The 19799-nt window shown below is 41.4% G+C and overlaps 1 protein-coding gene across 1 annotated transcript; it reads left to right on the top strand.

Moving 5' to 3' along the window:
• Positions 1–2541: 2541 nt before the first annotated feature.
• ZBTB14 (zinc finger and BTB domain containing 14) lies at positions 2542–9513 on the top strand. Its single transcript, XM_034068491.1, has 3 exons — positions 2542–2624; positions 5600–5680; positions 6126–9513. The coding sequence occupies exons 2-3, from the start codon at positions 5678–5680 to the stop codon at positions 7467–7469; spliced, it is 1347 nt and encodes a 448-aa protein (XP_033924382.1). The 5' UTR covers positions 2542–2624; positions 5600–5677; the 3' UTR covers positions 7470–9513.
• The last annotated feature ends 10286 nt before the right edge of the window (positions 9514–19799 follow it).

The following is a 19799-nucleotide window of genomic DNA, read 5'->3' as shown; positions in this document are numbered from 1 at the left end:
ATTTTAAAACAGTCACCACTTAGAATACATCAGACACAAACCTTCAGCCTTTCCCACATGCCTCCTCCAGTGCTTCACACATGTCTGCAGAAAGCTGCACTTACCATTTTTCCCTCCGGTTACACAACTTCCTAACAAGCCAAGGGCATCCTACAAAGAGAGCTTTTCCCTACAGATATCCCTGCAATTCAAACAGTCTGGAAACAGCCTGTAGGTTCAACAGTTCAATGCTATCTCCAGTCTGGTGCATCAGATAGGAAAACAGCAAAATTACATCAAAGCCTGAATGTTAACCTGCATTAGCTGGGAACAGAGTAATTCCATAGGAAAAGTGTTTCACTCTTCAGTTGCTCTTGCAGAGGGGCAGCCTGGGCACCGCATGGCACTGCCCCGCATAGTGGTGTCACACCAGGAGACAGTCCATCTGCCACCATTTCCAGCTGTGGCACCTCTGCTGGCACCTGCAGCTCAGGCAGCGAGAGCTACCAGCAGGTGCTGCAAGCTGCCGCCTGTGACACCAGCACCCCCTACACTTTGTGTCAGCACCAGCGAAACAGCCATCAGCAGCACAGGCAGCAGCCACCAACAGCTTGTCCCAACTGCTGCTCAGCTGTGTCACATCCACACCGAAAGCACCAGAGCCGCATGGCTGGAGAGGAGTAGGACCGCCACACACAGCCCCACCGACTAAGCCGCAGGGGTGAAGGGCACATACAGTGTGAGCAAGGTTCTGAGCAAGGACTGTATAGGAAGCCAGGGACCCTGCTAGCAGCCAGCAGCACGGCAGGACTGGACACGTTGCTGGGCTCTGGTGGTGAGAACAGCGACAAGGTCTGGGCAGCTCACGGCAGGAAGACTCCCACCAATCAGCCCACACCTGATCCTCACGCTCATGTGAGCACTGGTGCTTCCAGAGGAACTTGGGGAGAGTGGCAGAGCATAACCCAGCAATGCTGGCTGCTCACATCAAGGGCTGCCTCAACAGCAAGTCATTGGGCCTGCACCAGAAGACATTTGCACAGTGTCTAGCCATCTACCCCAACAAGATGAAGCCTTGAGAGATATGGAGAAGAGCTGCATGGCTAAAGCTCCTGAGCATGAGGCACACCACTTGCTCCTGTGTCACAGGGACCAACTCGACCTGGCTGAAGCAGCACAGGTGCAAAGCCAGGTGCCTGCACTGTAGAGTACCATAGAAAATGACACTATTCTGCAGATCACATCCAGGTGCATCTCAAAAAAAATCCCATTCAGGGATGTGGTCTAAAAGAAGGCACCAGAGGTTCCCCTAGCTTTGGCAAGAAGGACACAGCAGCACAGCCCCACAGAAAATGGCACAGATCTGCAGGTTATATCCAGGGACATTGTGAAGAAGTACCAGTTCAGGCATGTGGCTGAGAACAAGTAAAAGGCACCAGCTTCTACTGGCTTTGGCGAGCAGGCTCACACGCATAGCAGCATATATACAGGGCGCAGCACCTGACAGCAACAGACACAGTTTTGCAGCATGCAGTCAGGTGCATTGATAGGGAACCTATGGGACAGTCTGTGTCTGTGGTGCAGCAAATTAGCCATCAACCTGTAGAATAGTAGGCCATGACCCAGCGTTTGGATGCATTAATGGCAGAAAGGACACATGCAGTAGTTGAGCGCTCCTAGTCTTCTGAGACTGCACAGCCCCAGAGACAGTCCAGCACAGCCGTGTCAGCACAGGTGTCCCTGGCAATACACGACGATGAAGCGGTAGTTTCACTGCCCCAGATCCCGGAGTTCAGGCAGGACCACCACGCACTGCGCCAGGAGCACATGGCGAAGGAGACGCAGCTGCTTTTCCCTTAGATGTGGCCATCTCACCACAGACCCGTGCCCCAGCGCAGCTCTCGCCCCGGTCCGGGCCCCAAGTGCTCTCTCAGAGCCGCGGCGCTGGCTCTACGGGAACGAGCTCCGAGCTCTCCGCGCCGCCGCCGCAAGCGAGCAAGCGCCGCCTCCTGCCCGCCCGACGCGGCGTGCCCGGCGCGCGGCCCCGCCCCTCCCAGCTCGCTCCCCGCGTCTCAGCCGAGCCCGCGCCGCGCGCCGCCAAACGGGCGGGCGGGAGGGGTGGAGGAGAGCGTCGCCGCCGGTTTCGCACACGCGGGCGCAAGCGCGGGTGGAACGTATCCCCCCGCTCTCCCGTTCGGCGAGGGCAGCCCGTAGGCCCCCACGGCGCCGGCTCCAGCTCCCCTTATTCCGCTCAGTCGCCGCAGCTGCGACGCTGTCCCGCCGAGAAGGGCGATGGAGCGGGAGCAGTGCCCTGTCTCCCCACCGCCCCCGCCTCCCCCACGCTCCCCGGCACAGGCGCGCCCTACCCGCACCGCGCATGCACGTACCCCCGCCCCCGGCGCGCGCGCGCGCACTGGGCGCTCGTGCAGGAGGCGGCGGTGACGATCGGAGAGACGCGCGCGGACGCCCCCTCCCCCCCCCCCGGCTCCCCCTCCCCAAATTCCCCCCCTCCTCCCTCCCTCCATCCTTCCCTCCCTTCCTTTTCCCCCCTTATCCCCGGCCCCCTCCCGCGTGGTGGCGGCAGCGGCACCGGCAGCCCCCCGCGCTCCCCGGGAAGTGCGGGTCCGCGCGCGCGCGGGCGGCAGGTAAGCGCGAGTCCTCTCCCTATTCCTCCGACCCCCCCATTCCTCCCCTCACGCCCAGCTGCAGGTCCGCCGTTGCTGTGCGCGCGCGCGCGCGCCACCCTCCTAGACCCCGCGCTCTGCCGCCGCCGCCGCCTCCATCAGCCCCATTAAAGCTGGCGCTGGGTGAGATGGAGGCGCCGCGGGCGCGCTCGCCGCCGCCTGCTGCAGCCCGGAGCACGTCGCGCGCCTGCCTCCAGCGCGCGCGCGCGCGGTGGGTGGGTGGGGGGAGGGCGAGGAGGAGGAGGAGGACAAGTCCAGTGATGGGTGCGCACGTTGAGGCGCGCGCTCCCCGCGCGACGGCCTCAACAAAGGGGCGCGCGGCCGCGGCCTATCGGCGGCGCGGGCGCCGCGCGAGAACCGTTGGGGAGGGGAGGGAGGAGGGAGGGAGGTGGAGGCACCGGCCCCGCGCAGTCCCGTGAGGCGGCGCGGCGCGGGGCGGGGGTAGCGCTGGGCTCGCTCTGGAGAGGGGCCGCCTGCTGCTCGCGGGCGCCCCCGCCGACGGCCCGGGAGCGCGGGCGCCGCCTCCATGCCGCAGGGCCGCGCCCGACCCCGGCGGTGGCGGCGCGGGTTCTCGTGGCGGCGGCGGCGAGCGGGCCGCAGCGGCCCGGCTGGGCTGGGCTTCGTCCTGCCGGGAACCCGCCTGCGCCGCGTCCTCGGGTGCGTGGAGCGGGCGTGCGCCTGACTGCCTCTGCGGGCACGGGCAGGGCGGCCGTAAGCCCCGCGCCAGCGCGCCTCCGGAGCAGGGAGAGCTGCCGGGGTCAGGCTCCGAGCGTGTCTCTGGCGACAACGGCAGGCGCTGCCAGAACAATTATACAGGGTATATGGGAAAATACAGGACGTATTTTCCCCGTTCCTGCCGTGGTAACCCTAGTGTATAAAGTGTGTGTGCAGGAATAGTTAGAATCGCCCCGTGGAATTAGGTAACCTAGTGGCAATGGGAGTTTTCCCCTGGCTTCAGTCGGTGCTGGAGGTACTTTGGTCAAATACCTGCCGTACTCTTCTCGCAGAATAGTATCTCGTTCTCGCACCAATTACATGCCCCTGTCTACTCTGCAACACTGTTTTTAGCCAGTTACTACATCTATATCGTTCTGATTTAAGAAGTCTCAGCAGAATTGAACCAAATTGCATATTGTTTAACAAAATAGGGTGGGATTGCTGCTAGATTATCAACAGTGACTTTTGGCTGTTTGCTTAAAAAGAAAGCTGCATTTTTCCCACCTTGCAAAGAATTCTATAAACATACACTGTTGAAACAGTTTTGTCCTGCTGTGTTTGGTGCTGGATTGGTGCATTTTCCTGGGACAGTAGACCCAGACAGCCAAGAAAAATGCACAGTGGTTTTTGGGTTTGCTTTTCTTTGTATATTCCAAGTATTTGTATATTTGGCTATCTTAACATATTATTATTTAGGACTAAGGAATTTTGACTTTCCTTAGATTTTTTATTTTTTTCTTTTTCTCTTTTTTTTTTTTTTTTTTGTAGCCAGTGCACTATATGCTGAGATGCGAAGGCATTTGTAGGGAGCCATGTGTTCTCATACCATGTTAAACACCCAGAGCTGTGGGTGAAAATTGCATGCCTGTCAATCTACCTCCATAATCTGCTTCCATTTTGTATATGGCCAAGGAAAGATTAGACTTCAGGAAAGGAGTTCCCAATAGCTCTGTGTCAGGTGATGGAGGGTTTCTTCTCAACCACATATGAAGTTTCCCTCCTCTCTGCTGCATTTCCTGCTTCTGTCACAGTTAGATGCCTGTGGGGAAATTGGGATTGAACAATTTCAGTTATGCGTTTTGTGTTATCTTGTTGCTGTTTAAGCATCTGCACTGTGTGCTCGCAGCCCAGCAGGCAAATCATATAGTGGGCCGCCTCCAAAGGGGTGTGCCCAGCAGATCGAAGGAGGTTATTCTGCACCTCTGCTCTGGTGAGATCACACCTGGACTACTGCATCCAGCTATGGAGTCCTCAGTGCAGGAAAGATACAGACCTGTTAGAGAGGGTCCAGAGGAAGGCCATAAAAATTATTAGAGGGATAGAACACCTCTCCTGTGAGGAAAGGCTGAGAGAGTTGGGAGTGTTCAGCCTGGATAAGAGTCTAGGGAGATTATATTGCAGCCTTTCAGTACTTAAAAGAGACCTATAAGAAAGATGGGAGAAGCTTTTTAGCAAGGCTTGTTGCAACAGGACGAGGGGTAATGGTTTTAAACTGAAAGAGGGGAGATTCAGGCTGGACATGAGGAATAAATTTTTTTACAATGAGGGTGGTAAAACACTGAAACGTGTTGACCAGGGAGGTGGTGGATTCCCCATCCCTGGAGACATTCAAGGCCAGGCTGGATGTGATTCTGGGCCCTGATCTAGTTGAAGGTGACCCTGCCCATTGCAGGGAGGTTGGACTAGATGGCCTTTGAAGGTCCCTTCCAACCCAAACTATTCTATGTTTATATGATTGTTTGGAGATCTGGTATCATTGGTGTCATTTTCCCTAGTCCTGAAATGCACCCCCATCCACAGCCCAGTCTGCTGTCCATTAGGATGCTTGGTCTGCTTGCCAGGCCCTCCACTTAGCCAGCTCAGCCCACTGGTTCAGCGGAAGACTCACCACCTTCTTGATGGGTTGGTTACTGGGTTAGCAGTGGTGGTTCCTGTAGAGGATTTTTTCAGACTTTTAGATGTAGTGTGAAGTGAGTAGCAGGGATGTGAAGTCAGGGAAGTAAAGTAACCAGAGGCAAGTAAACACATGGCTTATGACCACAGCACTTTCAGATCAGTTTATGCAGTTGTTTCTACAACCTGTTGGAATAACTGTGTATTTTAACAGTGCATTTTGTATAATTTAAAATAATTGGAAAAGCCGTGTTTTAAGGCACAAATGTAAAACCATTTTTAATAGATTTTATAATTGCTTAAAATGTTATCTTGCTGTCTTTCAGGCTGAAGGTGGCCCATTTTGAGGGTTAATCTGCCAAATATTTAATAATCATTTGTTCAGAAAATTTCCCACATTGTTCATGGTAAGGCCTGTGTTTGTTATTTCACATTTTATTTGTTATGCTGATACATTTTAGAGTATTTCTTTTACCTTGTTTTAGTATTAGCAATTCCTTTAGCTGTAAAAATAACTTCTGCTGCAGATGGAAACTGCAACTTCACAGAGAAAATTTACAATTTTGTATAACTGAATCAGTAAATATTTGAAACAAGTAATTTATTAATGCAAAAAAAGTCTTTTATAAATCACTGTAAAGTGTCTAACCTAGAAAAAGACCTGTATTTATTGACAATTTTAAAAGAAGTTTGAGAGTAATGCTTTTATCATCTGAAAGGCTTTTTCTGGTTATATTGAGAAAAAAAAAGTATTTGGAAATTCTTTTAGTGTGCAAATGACATCGTCTTTTGGAATTTTATGATCTTGATTGCTCTATAAGAATTACAAAACTTTCCTTTGTCATTTTACAGGAGTTTTTCATCAGTATGTCTGAAACCATTAAATATAATGATGATGATCACAAAACTGTGTTCCTGAAAACATTAAATGAACAACGTTTGGAAGGAGAATTTTGTGACATAGCTATTGTGGTTGAAGATGTTAAATTCCGAGCACACAGGTGCGTGCTTGCTGCCTGCAGTACCTACTTCAAAAAGCTTTTCAAAAAACTGGAAGTTGACAGTTCATCAGTAATAGAAATAGATTTTCTTCGTTCTGACATTTTTGAGGAAGTTCTCAATTATATGTATACTGCAAAGATTTCTGTTAAGAAGGAGGATGTAAATTTGATGATGTCTTCAGGCCAGATTCTTGGTATTCGATTTCTGGATAAACTCTGCTCTCAAAAACGTGATGTATCTAGTCCTGAAGAGAACACACAGTCCAAGACCAAGTACTGTCTAAAAATAAATCGTCCTATGGGGGAACCTAACGATACCCAAGATGATGAGGTGGAAGAAATTGGAGATCATGATGACAGTCCTTCAGATGTGACAGTGGAAGGAACTCCCCCAAGTCAGGAAGATGGAAAATCACCTACCACTACTCTAAGAGTGCAAGAGGCAATCCTGAAAGAGTTGGGAAGTGAAGAGGTTCGAAAAGTCAACTGCTATGGCCAAGAAGTAGAGCCCATGGAAACAACCGAATCAAAAGACTTGGGTTCTCAGACCCCTCAGACTTTGACATTTAATGATGGCATAAGTGAAGTAAAAGATGAACAGACACCAGGCTGGACCACAGCAGCTGGAGATATGAAATTTGAGTATTTGCTTTATGGTCACAGGGAACACATTGTATGTCAGGCTTGTGGTAAAACCTTTTCTGATGAAGCACGATTGAGAAAACATGAAAAGCTACACACTGCTGATAGACCATTTGTTTGTGAAATGTGTACGAAGGGCTTTACCACACAAGCTCATTTGAAAGAGCACCTGAAAATACACACTGGTTACAAGCCTTACAGTTGTGAGGTATGTGGGAAGTCTTTTATTCGTGCACCAGATCTAAAAAAGCATGAAAGAGTTCACAGTAATGAGAGGCCATTTGCATGCCATATGTGTGATAAAGCTTTCAAGCACAAGTCCCACCTCAAAGACCATGAAAGAAGACATCGAGGAGAGAAACCTTTTGTCTGCAGTTCCTGCACTAAAGCATTTGCTAAAGCATCTGATCTAAAAAGACATGAAAACAATATGCACAGTGAAAGAAAACAAGTTACTACAGCCAATTCCATCCAGAGTGAAACGGAACAGTTACAGGCAGCAGCTATGGCTGCTGAAGCAGAGCAGCAGTTAGAAACTATAGCTTGCAGTTAAAAGCTAAAGCAGAAACTGTATCAGAAAAAATATAAGAAATTAAATTGGACAAAATCTATTGTTGGTATACATTTAGACTGAGAATTATCTTTTCAAGAAAACATATTTTTAGAGGATTTGAATGCTACATAGTAACCAATAGCATTGCTTGGTTAGGCATTTTGAAACATTTCAGAGATGGGTATTCTTAGAGTATGAAGTATTTTGCTGTCATTAGCAGTATAATGCACTAATACCTGATTTAATTTGAGAATAAGATCAAGTTCTCTATAAAACAGGGATCATCACTGGCTGATGTTTTGTTTCATCCAGTATGGAATACTGCGTACGATGTAGACATCGAAATCAGTGAGTTATGTTTGAACATGCTGACATCTCAGAAAATAACAGACATGGAAAGGAAATACTTGATTTTCATAACTGTGAAGGTGTTATACCTACAGTTTTTGAGAAACAGACATTTATTCCCTAAGCTTTTTAATTCCTCCTTTTTTCACCTAATGTAGGTGCTAGGGGTTGGTACAACAGCATGTAAGGGGGGACAGTGGTCAAAATTAAATTGCTTCTTATTCCATTCATTCCCTCAGATATCCTCTTACTGTAATCAGGGTGTCAAGTTTGATTAAATACTTGCTTTCCTGAAGAAAATGCATTATTCAGGTTTCCTACCTAGCAAAGCAGAAGTGTCACAGCATTCACCAGTGTTACCTGTGGGGAAAGAGTCTGCCTCATTTGTTCCCATGCTCACTTAGGCAGATCCCCTGAGGTGGGACAGAGCCACAAGGCAGAAAGGGTGCAGCATGGAGAAGGAGACATGTCCCTTATCTGGATCCAATAGAAATTAGTTCAAGCTAATACAGGCTGAGGCTGTAGTTTTTATTATGCAGCTTTCCATTCACCTGAGCTGGCACCACAGTTAAGGTAAAGGAGTGTTTCTGACAGCAGAAGAGGACTAGCAGTACTGGCGAGTGACAGGGTATCACTTCCAGACCTCCAGAGCTTCAGAGCACAGCCACGGGCGACTGTATACCTGCCCACAGTGCTCAACTCAGTATGTGTGTCATGGCTGGTCACACCAGCTAACAGATCCTGTTTGAATTTAAAAACTTATGCCTTCCAACACAAAAGCTTTCAGCAAGAGGGAGACTTCAGTCTTAATTGACCGAGAAACAGTGTTCACTAATACCTGTTACATACAGTTGCCTGATTTTTGTTGTTTTGGGGTGGTTTTTTTGGTTGTTTTTTTTTATTTTTCCTAGACAGGCTAGGTAGATGCTGCTAGTTTAACTGCTAACTCACAGGTTCAACAAAGTAAGTGGTGTTTGGATTGCATTCTGCCATGTGTAATCAGCAAAAGAAGACACAGTAACAGTCATAATGTAATCCAAAGGGATATGGAGCCTTTGTTTTAAATTTGTAAATACTACAGCAGTTGTCAAAGCTTCATTTGAAGTTGGAATGGGCAAAAACCTGCACTCTTAGGCATGTGGCTGAGTAACATCTGTCACTTGCAATACCTATAGCATATGAAAGTGTTAGACCGGTTTCTAGTAAGTTGCCATGTGGTAGATCACATCTTGCTTTTCTAACTTGAAAATAGTGTTTTTGGAACTGTTCTGTGGAATTTTGATTATTAGGGGTTTTTTTGTTTGGTTGGGTTTTTTACAGCTTCGTTTTATTCATGTACTCATCAGGTTAAGCAGTTATCTTAAAATGCCAATAATTGTTTGAAAGCTGATCTGTAAATAAAACATGAACATAATATTTTAGAAAAATGTAAACTTTGGGCCTTTACCAATATATTTTTTTAAAATGTTGCTTCATTTTACATTCAGTAATTAGTTTGTAAACAAACTATACATTTTGTATCTGTGCAACATCAGAGGATGTGTATTCATTGCATTTTATTGGTTCTCTTGAGGAACATGATAAATGACCATTGTTAAAATGTTTTACTGTATATTATCATAGATATAAAGATAGTAGGTCCAAAATGGGATCTACTTTCTTTTTCTAAATATATTTGTCTTGCTATGTTTTCTTATCTAAAGTTGTTTGCCTATTTTTTTATATAGATGATAAGATTGGGGTCGATAAGACTGTGTGGAAGAGATCTGTTGTGATAAGAGTTCAAAAGTGCAAAAGATGAAGAAAGTTAATTTTTTTCTAGGTCTTCTATGAAAATCACAAGAAGTAATGAGCTTAAATTACAGCAGTGAACATTTACATGAGAAAAAAAAAAACAAAGGGTTGAATCATGAGTTATTAGAACAGAATGCCTGGGAGCGTGCCTGAGACAGAGGATGTGATTCTGTCCAATTAATGGGTATTTTACTGTTGACTCTATTGGAGCCAGATTAGTCTAATATTCCTAACAAGGTTTCCAACAGCAGGCAAATAGCTAATTAGTGTACGTGCAGGAATGACAGAGTGCTTTAAAAGCATAGATGGCTACAATAACATTAGATACCAATTACTTTTTTTTTCTCAGAGTTAAGTGGCAAAAATATCACACATGGAATTAGCCCTGAACATAAACTTTTCTGTCTATGGTTTGTGAAGCCAGAGACAGTTCTGTCTTTCATATATATTTGATATCAAAAAATCAGTTACTCTTTCTGGCTTATAACAAGCATCTGTCCATGTTACAATGGTGACCAAGAGGCTTCAGTGTGCTGGCATTAAGAATACATAGAAGTGTTTGTGTGGCCAGAGCTTACGTGTTGATAATGCAGCAACATGTTGGTTGATGTGAAATAAGGTTCTAGTGGTGCTGCAAGTGGGTCTATGCAGTCAATACTAAGTGAGATACAAACCAAAGCCTTCTCAGCTGCAGAAAGATCTAAAGAAGTATATCCATTTAGTTAAAAGGCTTTGTGCTTTAAAAGACTAAATAACTTAGAGTGAAAAGAAATACTTGAAATAAGAGCTTTGCTATTCTGTGATTTTAACCATGTGATCCTAAAAATAGTGTGGGGGGTTTGTATCTGATTCATTTCTGATTCAAATTGTGCTGCTGGTTATTTGGCACAACTCAGTTTGAAAACTGTAGAAGTTCAGGTTAGAACACCTTCCAGCCCTCCTGCACTCCCCACCCCTTCTTCTACACACTCTTCATTATTTAAACAAGCATTAGAATATGAAGCAATTCACAGTAGAGTACTTGTGTTTTAATTTTTCTGCTTTAATCTTTTAAAAAGAGATCAGAATTCTAAAGGTTGTTGTGTGAAAGAGAATGGCTCGTGCTGAATTCGGTAGCAAAGGTTTGTTCATGTTAGCTACAGAATACTAATTACACTTCAAAATCTTGCCATTTAGGTACCCAAAAGCGGAGTTCTTTTGAAGATCAGGCCCCAGGTTTTTAATCTAGAGATTGCCTTCTTGACTCCAGTGGGTAAGGATATTTAAATTAATAGAGTTGGAGTTTGGTGAGATACAGAATAAAATATCAGATGAGATCAGAAAGTCTGCCCTAAGCTTAGAGTGCATTTTTAAGGACAGATTATCTATTAGCAAGTCTTTTTATCATTTTAGAAACCAATCTGTTTTACAGAAGAGACAAAGCATTTTTGAAACAAAAGACATACACTGCTGACAATGTACCACTTTTAGAATATAAACATTTACAGATCTGTGCAGAATAGGATAGTTCTTCCTAGAAGGTAAAGACAGACATAAGGAATTTCATCTTTTTTGAGCAGTTTGTCTGTAGATCACCGTATTATTCTCAATCAGGCAGAAATGTGCAAGTTTAATTAAAAATTCCATTACAGCAGCTGGTCTGTCATTTGTCTCCATCTAGATCTAGAACAATTATAACAACATTCATTTTGAAACAGATAGAGGATTTCCATGAATAGATTTGTTAAATAAGTGTCATAAGAATCAAGACATTTCAGGAATTATTTTTAAATGTAATTCAAGAAATCTGAAATAATCACAGAGCTAAAAATAATGATTTATACAATATTAATACATTTTTCAATGTATTTCTCTCCACTATTCTTTTATATAGATTTTTACTGAGGCTTTTTGCAGGCCCTGATCCTTTAGATATTTATAGAACTCTGAATTTTGATGAACTTAAGAAGTTCCAATATGCCCAGCACTAGAGCTCTTGAAAACAGACTTTTGAAGTCTGTTTTGATTTTTTGTTGTTGTTGTTGGTTGGTTTTTATTTGTTTGGGTTTTTTTAATAATCTGTAGCTAAGCACCTAGTTTTTTATAAATAAACTTGAAAAAACTTGTAGACCATTTGAATAAAGTTGTACTTTATCTGACCTGCTCAGTATACAGATATCAAAAAGCATGGCAAATGCAGAACTGCTGGGTATCTGTATCTCAGATTCCTTCCAAGATATACTTTATTTTAAAATCTGTAGTTCTTGAAACAACACAGGTTTGTGAAACAAGTGGTACTGACAAGAAATTTAAATCGTTACTGAATGGAAATTCCAAAGATTTAGTTTATTTTTTTAATTATTCTGAGCTATTTTGAGTAAGTATGTAAGACAGTAACTATATATTATGCATATAAATAGACTTAAAGCTGTCTTTTAAGGCAGCAATAAAGTGAAATGGATGTAATGCATTGAATGTAGATAATCTTTATGGAATTACAAAATAAGGAGTTATGAAAATTGACAATTTAAACTTTTTCAACCAAAGCATAAATGTACTCTTCTGAAAACTTATTTTTTAATGCAAACTCATTCTGTTAAAAAGGAAAAAAAAACCCAAGCCATGAGTGCTTAAATTTGTCATGTTCTGACCTCCTCCCAATGGCCTGTGTGTACATTTGAGTAGTCTGCATTGGCAAGCAACTTAGATGCAATGAAGCTCAGTCTTTACAATATTTGAAAAGACAGAAATACTGAGTTTTCATTCTTTTCTAATGAAAATCCATTTTTTCAGGGTCAAGGGTACCACAAGCAGTGCTTACAAGAACAAACCACCGCAATGGCATCACAGATTGTGCAGACAATGAAGATGTAGTATGACTGAACTCCACTGGGAGATCAAAACCTCACTTTTTTCTATTCTAGAATTTGGAGATGGTGCTAACACGAGATCCTATGTAACTTCAGGCTGGAGTTACTCTTCAAGGAAAGTTGTCAGTTATTTGCAGATGATTTATGTCTGCTTTGTACTTGTCATTAGCATAATTGGGGTTTACAGAGTAAAGTTTTCAGGGCTATATCTTCAAAGACATTAGTTGGTTCTATTTTGCATACTGCCAAATCTTGTTTTATATTTTTCTGTTGTGTTTAAGGTTGCATGGGCAAAGTCAGGGAGAAGAGTTGGGAGTAAAAGAAAGAATATACTATGAGAAAAGTTCTAAATATTGCTTTTATTAAACTTGAATACAAATTAAATTCAAATTTGTACTTAATGTATTTAGGGTACCTTGTATTTAAGAATATGTTTTCATTGCTTAAGAAGTTGGTAGTCTCAGATGATAATTTATTGATTTTTTTCATGACCTTAATTTCCAGCATTTAGAATCAGTGTATTTTTTTTTTTATTTTTTTTTTCTGTGGGCATGAAAGCCATGAGTATCTCTTCATGTAGCTCTATTAGGCTAGAAATATCTAATTACACTGTGTATATCTAAGCAACATTTAACACTTTTTTCTTTATACTCAAGAGATACGTATTTGTGTCCCAAATAAGTCTATTATCATCCCCCCATTTCCTGTCACAAAATAACGGAAGTTTTCCTGAGGTCTGCCTAGGACACTAAGGAATGTTTTCTCAGATGGCAATAGGATTTGATCTGATTACTTTGCAAAGATGAAAAATGGATAGAAAGGACCTGATTCTGCATGGAAAGATGGTTTACATTTGAATCTATATGTTTATTTCAAAATGAGCTTTGGCTTTTATTTGTCTCTGTTCTGCTACAAAGCTTCTTTTGTGACAATAGTTTCCTAAAGTAGAAAAGCAAAGTAGACTTTGTATCACAAAACTTAATTCTCCTGAAAAGGTGAGTGTTGTTGTGTCTCCCCCTCTTTCCTGCTCACAAAGAAGTCTGGTGAACTAATTTCTGTGTTGGTTCAAGTTATGTGATAAAGGTATTCAAGCAGGAGCAGGGATGAGGGCAAACATGGAAGAGGAAGCAGCTGAACCTTTTTATTTCAGTTGAAATAATGAAATGAGTGACAGTTCACTTTGTATTGTATTGTCTGCACAAATCTCATTCCTAAGTTATGTTCTTTTATTCTTGCTGAATTCTTTTTTTTTGAAGACTTTTCAAGGTGAAGAGGTTCAAGCAAAACTGAGACGAATTTTATTTTCTTCAGGTAGAATTTACTATGCATAGAACTATGATAGACCTAGTATTCTGATTACTCATTAATATGCTGGATAGTGTCTTCTATTTTGTTAACAAAGTAATGCCTGTCTGCTTAAACGCAGGGATGATCTCTTCTCGCAGTTCTTAGAGCACAAGAACAAGCTTAGCACTCTTTAGCTCAGATCTATTTGTCTACCTACCCTGGGTGATAACAGAGAGAAGTAATGCACCAAGGCAGTAGGCTTTACCTCCAAGACACAGCTAAATCATGAGATGTTTCCCTGTTTAGAAGTTAGTGGAAAAGTTAAATGAGATCAAAGGATCAGATCCATGGTGATTTAAGGCAACCAATATTGTGGTTGCTACAACTCTTTTGCTGGCAATAGCACTCATACAGTGTCTCAGGGAACCACTTCAGGGAGAGCTGAAGCACCTGAAAACTAATAACTGTTTTGAGTCATGTTTTCTTAACCTTCTTAGTAGCCCCACATGATTGACTCAGTGCTAGGGTCAGTGGAAGAGCAGGCCCAATTTAGATCAATTTTGGTTACTGTGGAGCTGCCTCCTATGGCAGCGGCTTTCTGTTTCACCTGTCATGGTAAAACTGCAAATTACTGCTAAAAGGGGCAATCCTGTTCTCACCCCTTTTGCTGTTACCCTTTGCACCTGTTTCCTCTGTCTTGTTTGCTTCAAATTTAATAGCTTTTGTGCCTTTAGGAGAAGCCAGTCGAGTGTGTTTCTATAACAAAGCGATTCAGTGCTTCAGTGAGTTAGTTTCAGGTTGGCCTACCTTGTTGAACCAATTCATCAGATTTGGTCCAAGGTAAGTGGCAGGAGTGCATAGCTAGAGTTAGGAGAATGAGTGGAGCAGGACTTACCCCACTTTGGCAGCATTTTAAATACACAGCAGTGAAACACAGCACTTGGTGCAAAGCATTTGTGAGAAGCAGTCAGGCAACACAAAGGACCATATATACCTCTTTTGCAACAACCACTGGTGGTAGACTTCTGGGATTTCGAAGAGGGATATGTGTGTGCTTCATTTTAGCTTTTTCAGGAAGACAGAATTTGGGGTTTGAAGTTGTTTTGTTTCCTTTCTTTTTTATTGTTTAAATTAATCTGACACTGCATCTTATCTGCCAATCCTACAAACCCTTGAATTGTGACAAATTACTTAGGTTAAGGAGAATAGTTAAGAGACAACAGGTACTTAATTCACTGAAGGACAAAACCTCAAAAGGATAGAAAATTGCATTTTTGCATTCTAAGTAAATGCTTACAAATGTCAGAAGATATTCACTTCATAGTTATTTAGGTCTGGTTTGGATTACTTACTTTGTAAAACTCATAATCTCTTTAGTTACTGAAAATAAGATAAATCCCAAGTATGATGTATTTTATTAGGTGATGTCAGCAAGAGTGATTCATGTTAAGATTTTTTATTTTCTTCTTGCCTTTTTAGTTTAGACTCCTGTGGTAAACTTGAAGTTTTCAGAATGTTTGGTTTTTATTTCTTTCCAGGTATAAATATGGATTCATTTGAAAGCCTGAATATAAAAACCATAGGTATTTTTACATTTCTATTTGGTACTTCAGAGTAAGAAGTTTTAAATGTAGTTCTTCAGTTGTGTATGTGAGGCTGCAGAAGGCATTCTTTGTCAAGAGTTGCCTTTTTTCAGTGAAAAGTTCTTCCTAGGTATGAGTTATGTTCTATGATATTTCTCAGTTTTCTGTATTTTAATAACATTTGAATATTTTCTTTTTACAGCTATTTTTTTAAAATTTTACTAATTTATCCAGATTTTCCAGTAAGATTTGAAACAATCATAGGCTTTTAAAGTGTAATAATAGAGCTTTAACCATGATTTTTGAGACATAAACTTTGTCATGCTGGTGTAAGGTTTCATTCTTTAACTTTTCAGCACTGTAAATTAAATACTGTACTGAAATAAATCAGAAACTCTTACTTGAAAATATGATGACTGCCATCATAAACAGAGGTATGATAAACATTTTTTAATTAAAGTTAACACCCATTTTAAGAGCATTAGTAAATGTTTTCAATATGAAACAGAGGTTTAATTTTCCTCTTCAGTAATGAACTTTTATTCAGTTGTATGACTCTTGTAACTCTTGCATTGTTCCAAGGACAGATTAAATGCAGTCAGAAGGGGGCCTTGACTTGATGGATGTGAAAAATTCTGCTGAAGTATGGATATCCTATTATAGATACTTTTCAATTCGACATGGATTATGGTCTGTGAATCTTGCTAAACTAATTTAAGGTTTTGATATTCTGCTTTTAAAATCCTTTATTTTGTGACAAAGTTTATGTTTTTTAACACAATTTACAATTCATATATTTATCTTATTTGTCCAAATGGTTTAAATTTTAGCCATGTATGATGAAATCCCCATCCTTTGGACTATAGGACAAGTTAAGAAACCACATTGTGTATTTATCCTTTGTATTTTATATATTGCTGTAATTCAGTATTCCCCTGCTGATGATGTGTTGTTGCAATAGTAATCCTGCTCAGTACGAGAGGAACTGCAGGTTCAGACCCCTGGTGCATGCGCTTGGCTGAGGAGCCACTGGCGCAACGCTACCATCTGCGGGCTTATCACTGAATGCCTCTAAGTCAGAATCCTGCCTAGATGCTTGAGATTGACCCAGGAAATGACAGTCTTGATCAGAATGTGTGGGTTAAAGCCCTTCCTGAATCTTTGTCAGTGAAGACAGGCCTTCCTCATAGGAGAAGGAAAACTCCTATCTTGAAACCCAGGCTGATGGACCTTGTCTAGCCGTGTATGGTCTTCCATCAAAGAGAAGGACACTCTTACAAAACCTACGACCTGCAGACTTTGCTGTCACCGTCCAAGCTCGCTAGGCCGTGGCAGTTAAACCTCAGGTGTAAAGGGTAGGGCCAGTTCCGCGCATGCTGCCCTCACCTAAAAAATCCACTGCATAGACTGGAGGGGCTTGCTCTCACTTGTCAGTATGGATGGGAGAGGGTCGAATTGATAGGTGACAAGGTGCATGGGAAGATGCAGATCCAACCTTGCATGTGGGAGGACCAGCGCATTGGTAGCTGAGATTTCTCTGGAGATGACAGTCCTGGTTGGACACTTCGTGATTGCCTACACACCTTTTCCAACCAGATTTGCATACCCCACTTGCCCTTGGTCATCGTGCTTGTAGTGTGGTTAAAGCCCTTCCCAAATCTTCACTCACAAAGCCAAGACATCAATTCAGTATAGTTTCCCATTCTTAGTTCTTGAAAAATCGAAACTGTTTAGTAGCATGTTAAAATTCTGATTTTGATATTTACCTTTCACATACCTTTGTTCGCTTCTTTGAGTGTTAAATTAAGCATGCAGTTTAATATTTAGGTTGTTTACATATTTCAGAATATTATAACTGAATTTATTGAGGACTTTCATAGAACAGTATTTTCTTGAAAGTTTGTAAATAATTGCAAGCTGACTTTTTTTTTTCTCCTTAGCTCATTGGCTAGCAGTTTTGCCATGGGTCATAAATGCATCTTTACTTCTCTCTTGAGCAGTAACACTTGAGCATATGCCTAATTTTATGACTCGTGTCAAGTTACACACACCAATAAGCTGTGGTATGATCAGGGTCTTCTTGTAGGAAAGAGGAAAACACATGCAAAAATACTAATTTTTAGTCTAACAAATGTGGTGGTGTGCTGGTATAATAAAAAATGCTTAAAGATTAATTTTATTTGTGGCAGACTCACAACATATCCTATGAGTCATTAGCATGGTGCAGAATGGCATGACCTTGTCCATGTCGTGAGTCAGTGGTTGTGAGGTCCTTTAAGTCTCTTCCTATGTTTCACTGTGTCTCTGCTAGGTACAGACTCATTACTCAAGGACTTGACTGAATTCCTTACTGTATAAAAGAATTCCTGCGTGATCTAAAGGTTCTCAAGTTTGGACTGTGACTCATTTGTCTTGGTGAAGGAACTGGCTGTCTACAGAGGTGTCGCAGGTGGGAACAGCAGTTACTTTGGCTCCACTAATTTTTGCACAGCTGTATAAGCACTCATGTTTTATTTGAATTGTTCAGTCTTGTATTTATAGCTCTTAAATGTATCTAGATCTTTGTTTCTTACTGGTTAGCTTTTGCTTTGGTTTCAGCTTCTGCGTAGCTTTGACTCCCATCCATAATATAAAATATCAAGTTACTTCTTATGGGACTGTTGGAAGATAACGAGTGCAAGGCATTCAGATGTTGTGAGGATGGTGATGTGATCAGCTAGAGAGGTTTCCTAGATCAAAGTGAGGCCTTTGGGATCTCTACATGCTGTGAGAAGTCCTGGGGTGGACTCATCTTTGTGATGCTTAAAAAAGCAAACCAAATAATACCAAGACTGTTTCTCCTAGTCTCTATCTAAAATTTATCCATGTTTGTACACTTCAGCCCTGGACTACTATGCAGTTTATCAGATTAGTTAAGAAAAATTAATAGACTGTTGTATTCAAACTCTAATGGTGACATTAATCTAATGGTTTTCACTTTTGCCTGTCTGGAAATGTTGCATGTTCTTGCTGCTGGCTTTTGAGCTTTCACATCTTTTGCTGCTGGAAATATGTGCATTGCTGTTTTTCTGGAGTACACATAGAAAGGTAATTGGCTTTTCATTTACTTTTTCTTAAGGAGAATGGTATTTCTGCTCATTTTGATTTTTCTTTTTTCCCTTCTTTATTTTTTGTATCTATCTGTTAGAGGCATATTAATCACAGAAGCATTAATTGTTCTAGTCTAAATATAGGACACTGAATATTTTGATCCCTGGTATACGCATTGCCATTTGACATTTCAGATATTGTTAAACTTAACTGTAAGATAGCCAGTGACTATATATTGCTTTTTGAAGATCATTATGACAGTACCCAGTTTAGGAAAAGACATGAAATAGTTCAAACAGTTTACTGATAATATTAATCTTCCCTCATAAAGAGCTAGGTTTGATTATTTATGTTGAGTTGTGTGAGGAAATTTAAAAAAAAGACCCAGAGCTAACTCTTGTTCATTCATTCTCAGAGTTGAGGAGAAAACTTTTTATGAAATGTAAAATTAGTATTTGATGTAAACATATGAAATCTCCCTGATTTTCTCTTCAGATCTGTATTTTATTATAAAAGATTTTCATTTATACTTAGGTGATTATTTCCAAATGATTCTTCCAGAAGAGTGTAAAATGTTACCTGTAAAATTTTAGCTGTTTATTCTTATTAATGAAACATGGAACATTGTCAGGTAAAAATGGCTTTTTTCTTACAACATGTTTACTAAACTTCTGAATATATGTGACCAAATAATTGTTTTCAGCTCCTTTAAAATAAAGGGATTATATCAGATGTAAAACCATAGAATTACGAGTAGCAACAGATGATTTAAAGTGACATCAGTCAACTTGATTTTTGTAACGGTCTAAAAATGTTCGTTAACTGTTAAAATGTTAAAGTTCCTACCAAAAAAAAATCCTCTGAGTATGTTAAGACATTAAAAAATATCTTTGAAGATACACACTAGAAAATTTTTAAGTCTCCTGATTTTTACAGGAACTAGTAATTCCTCACTCAAACAGTAAGAAATTCAGCAATACGCAAGGTGGGGAGTGTAGAATTACTTATAAAAATATATGCAGGTGTTTTTGTGAGGGGTTTTATATTTTCTTTTTCATACAAATTGCTGGCACATGTTTAAATGAACAAGGTCAGGTACTGTATTTTAATGCTATAAGCTCATTTTTACCACTCTGTTTCCTTGTTAATGTTTGGGTTTTGTTTGCTTTTGGTTTTGGTTTTTTTTGGTTTTTTTTTTTTAATAGCAGGACATAACTGATGTTGTTTTGCACTGTTCTGAAGTTGAATGTGAACTATAATTAGCACACTTGTTTGTTTAGGTGGTTGTACTGCATTAATTGAACATTTTTGAGGTGACAGTTCATTACAGAATTCTTCCCTGTGCAATTATTTCAGTGATTTCCGTGCATTTGAACTTG

This window comes from Melopsittacus undulatus, chromosome 1, assembly GCF_012275295.1.
Source record: "Melopsittacus undulatus isolate bMelUnd1 chromosome 1, bMelUnd1.mat.Z, whole genome shotgun sequence".
Lineage (NCBI taxonomy): Eukaryota > Metazoa > Chordata > Aves > Psittaciformes > Psittaculidae > Melopsittacus > Melopsittacus undulatus.
This window is presented reverse-complemented; position numbering and strand designations above follow the sequence as displayed.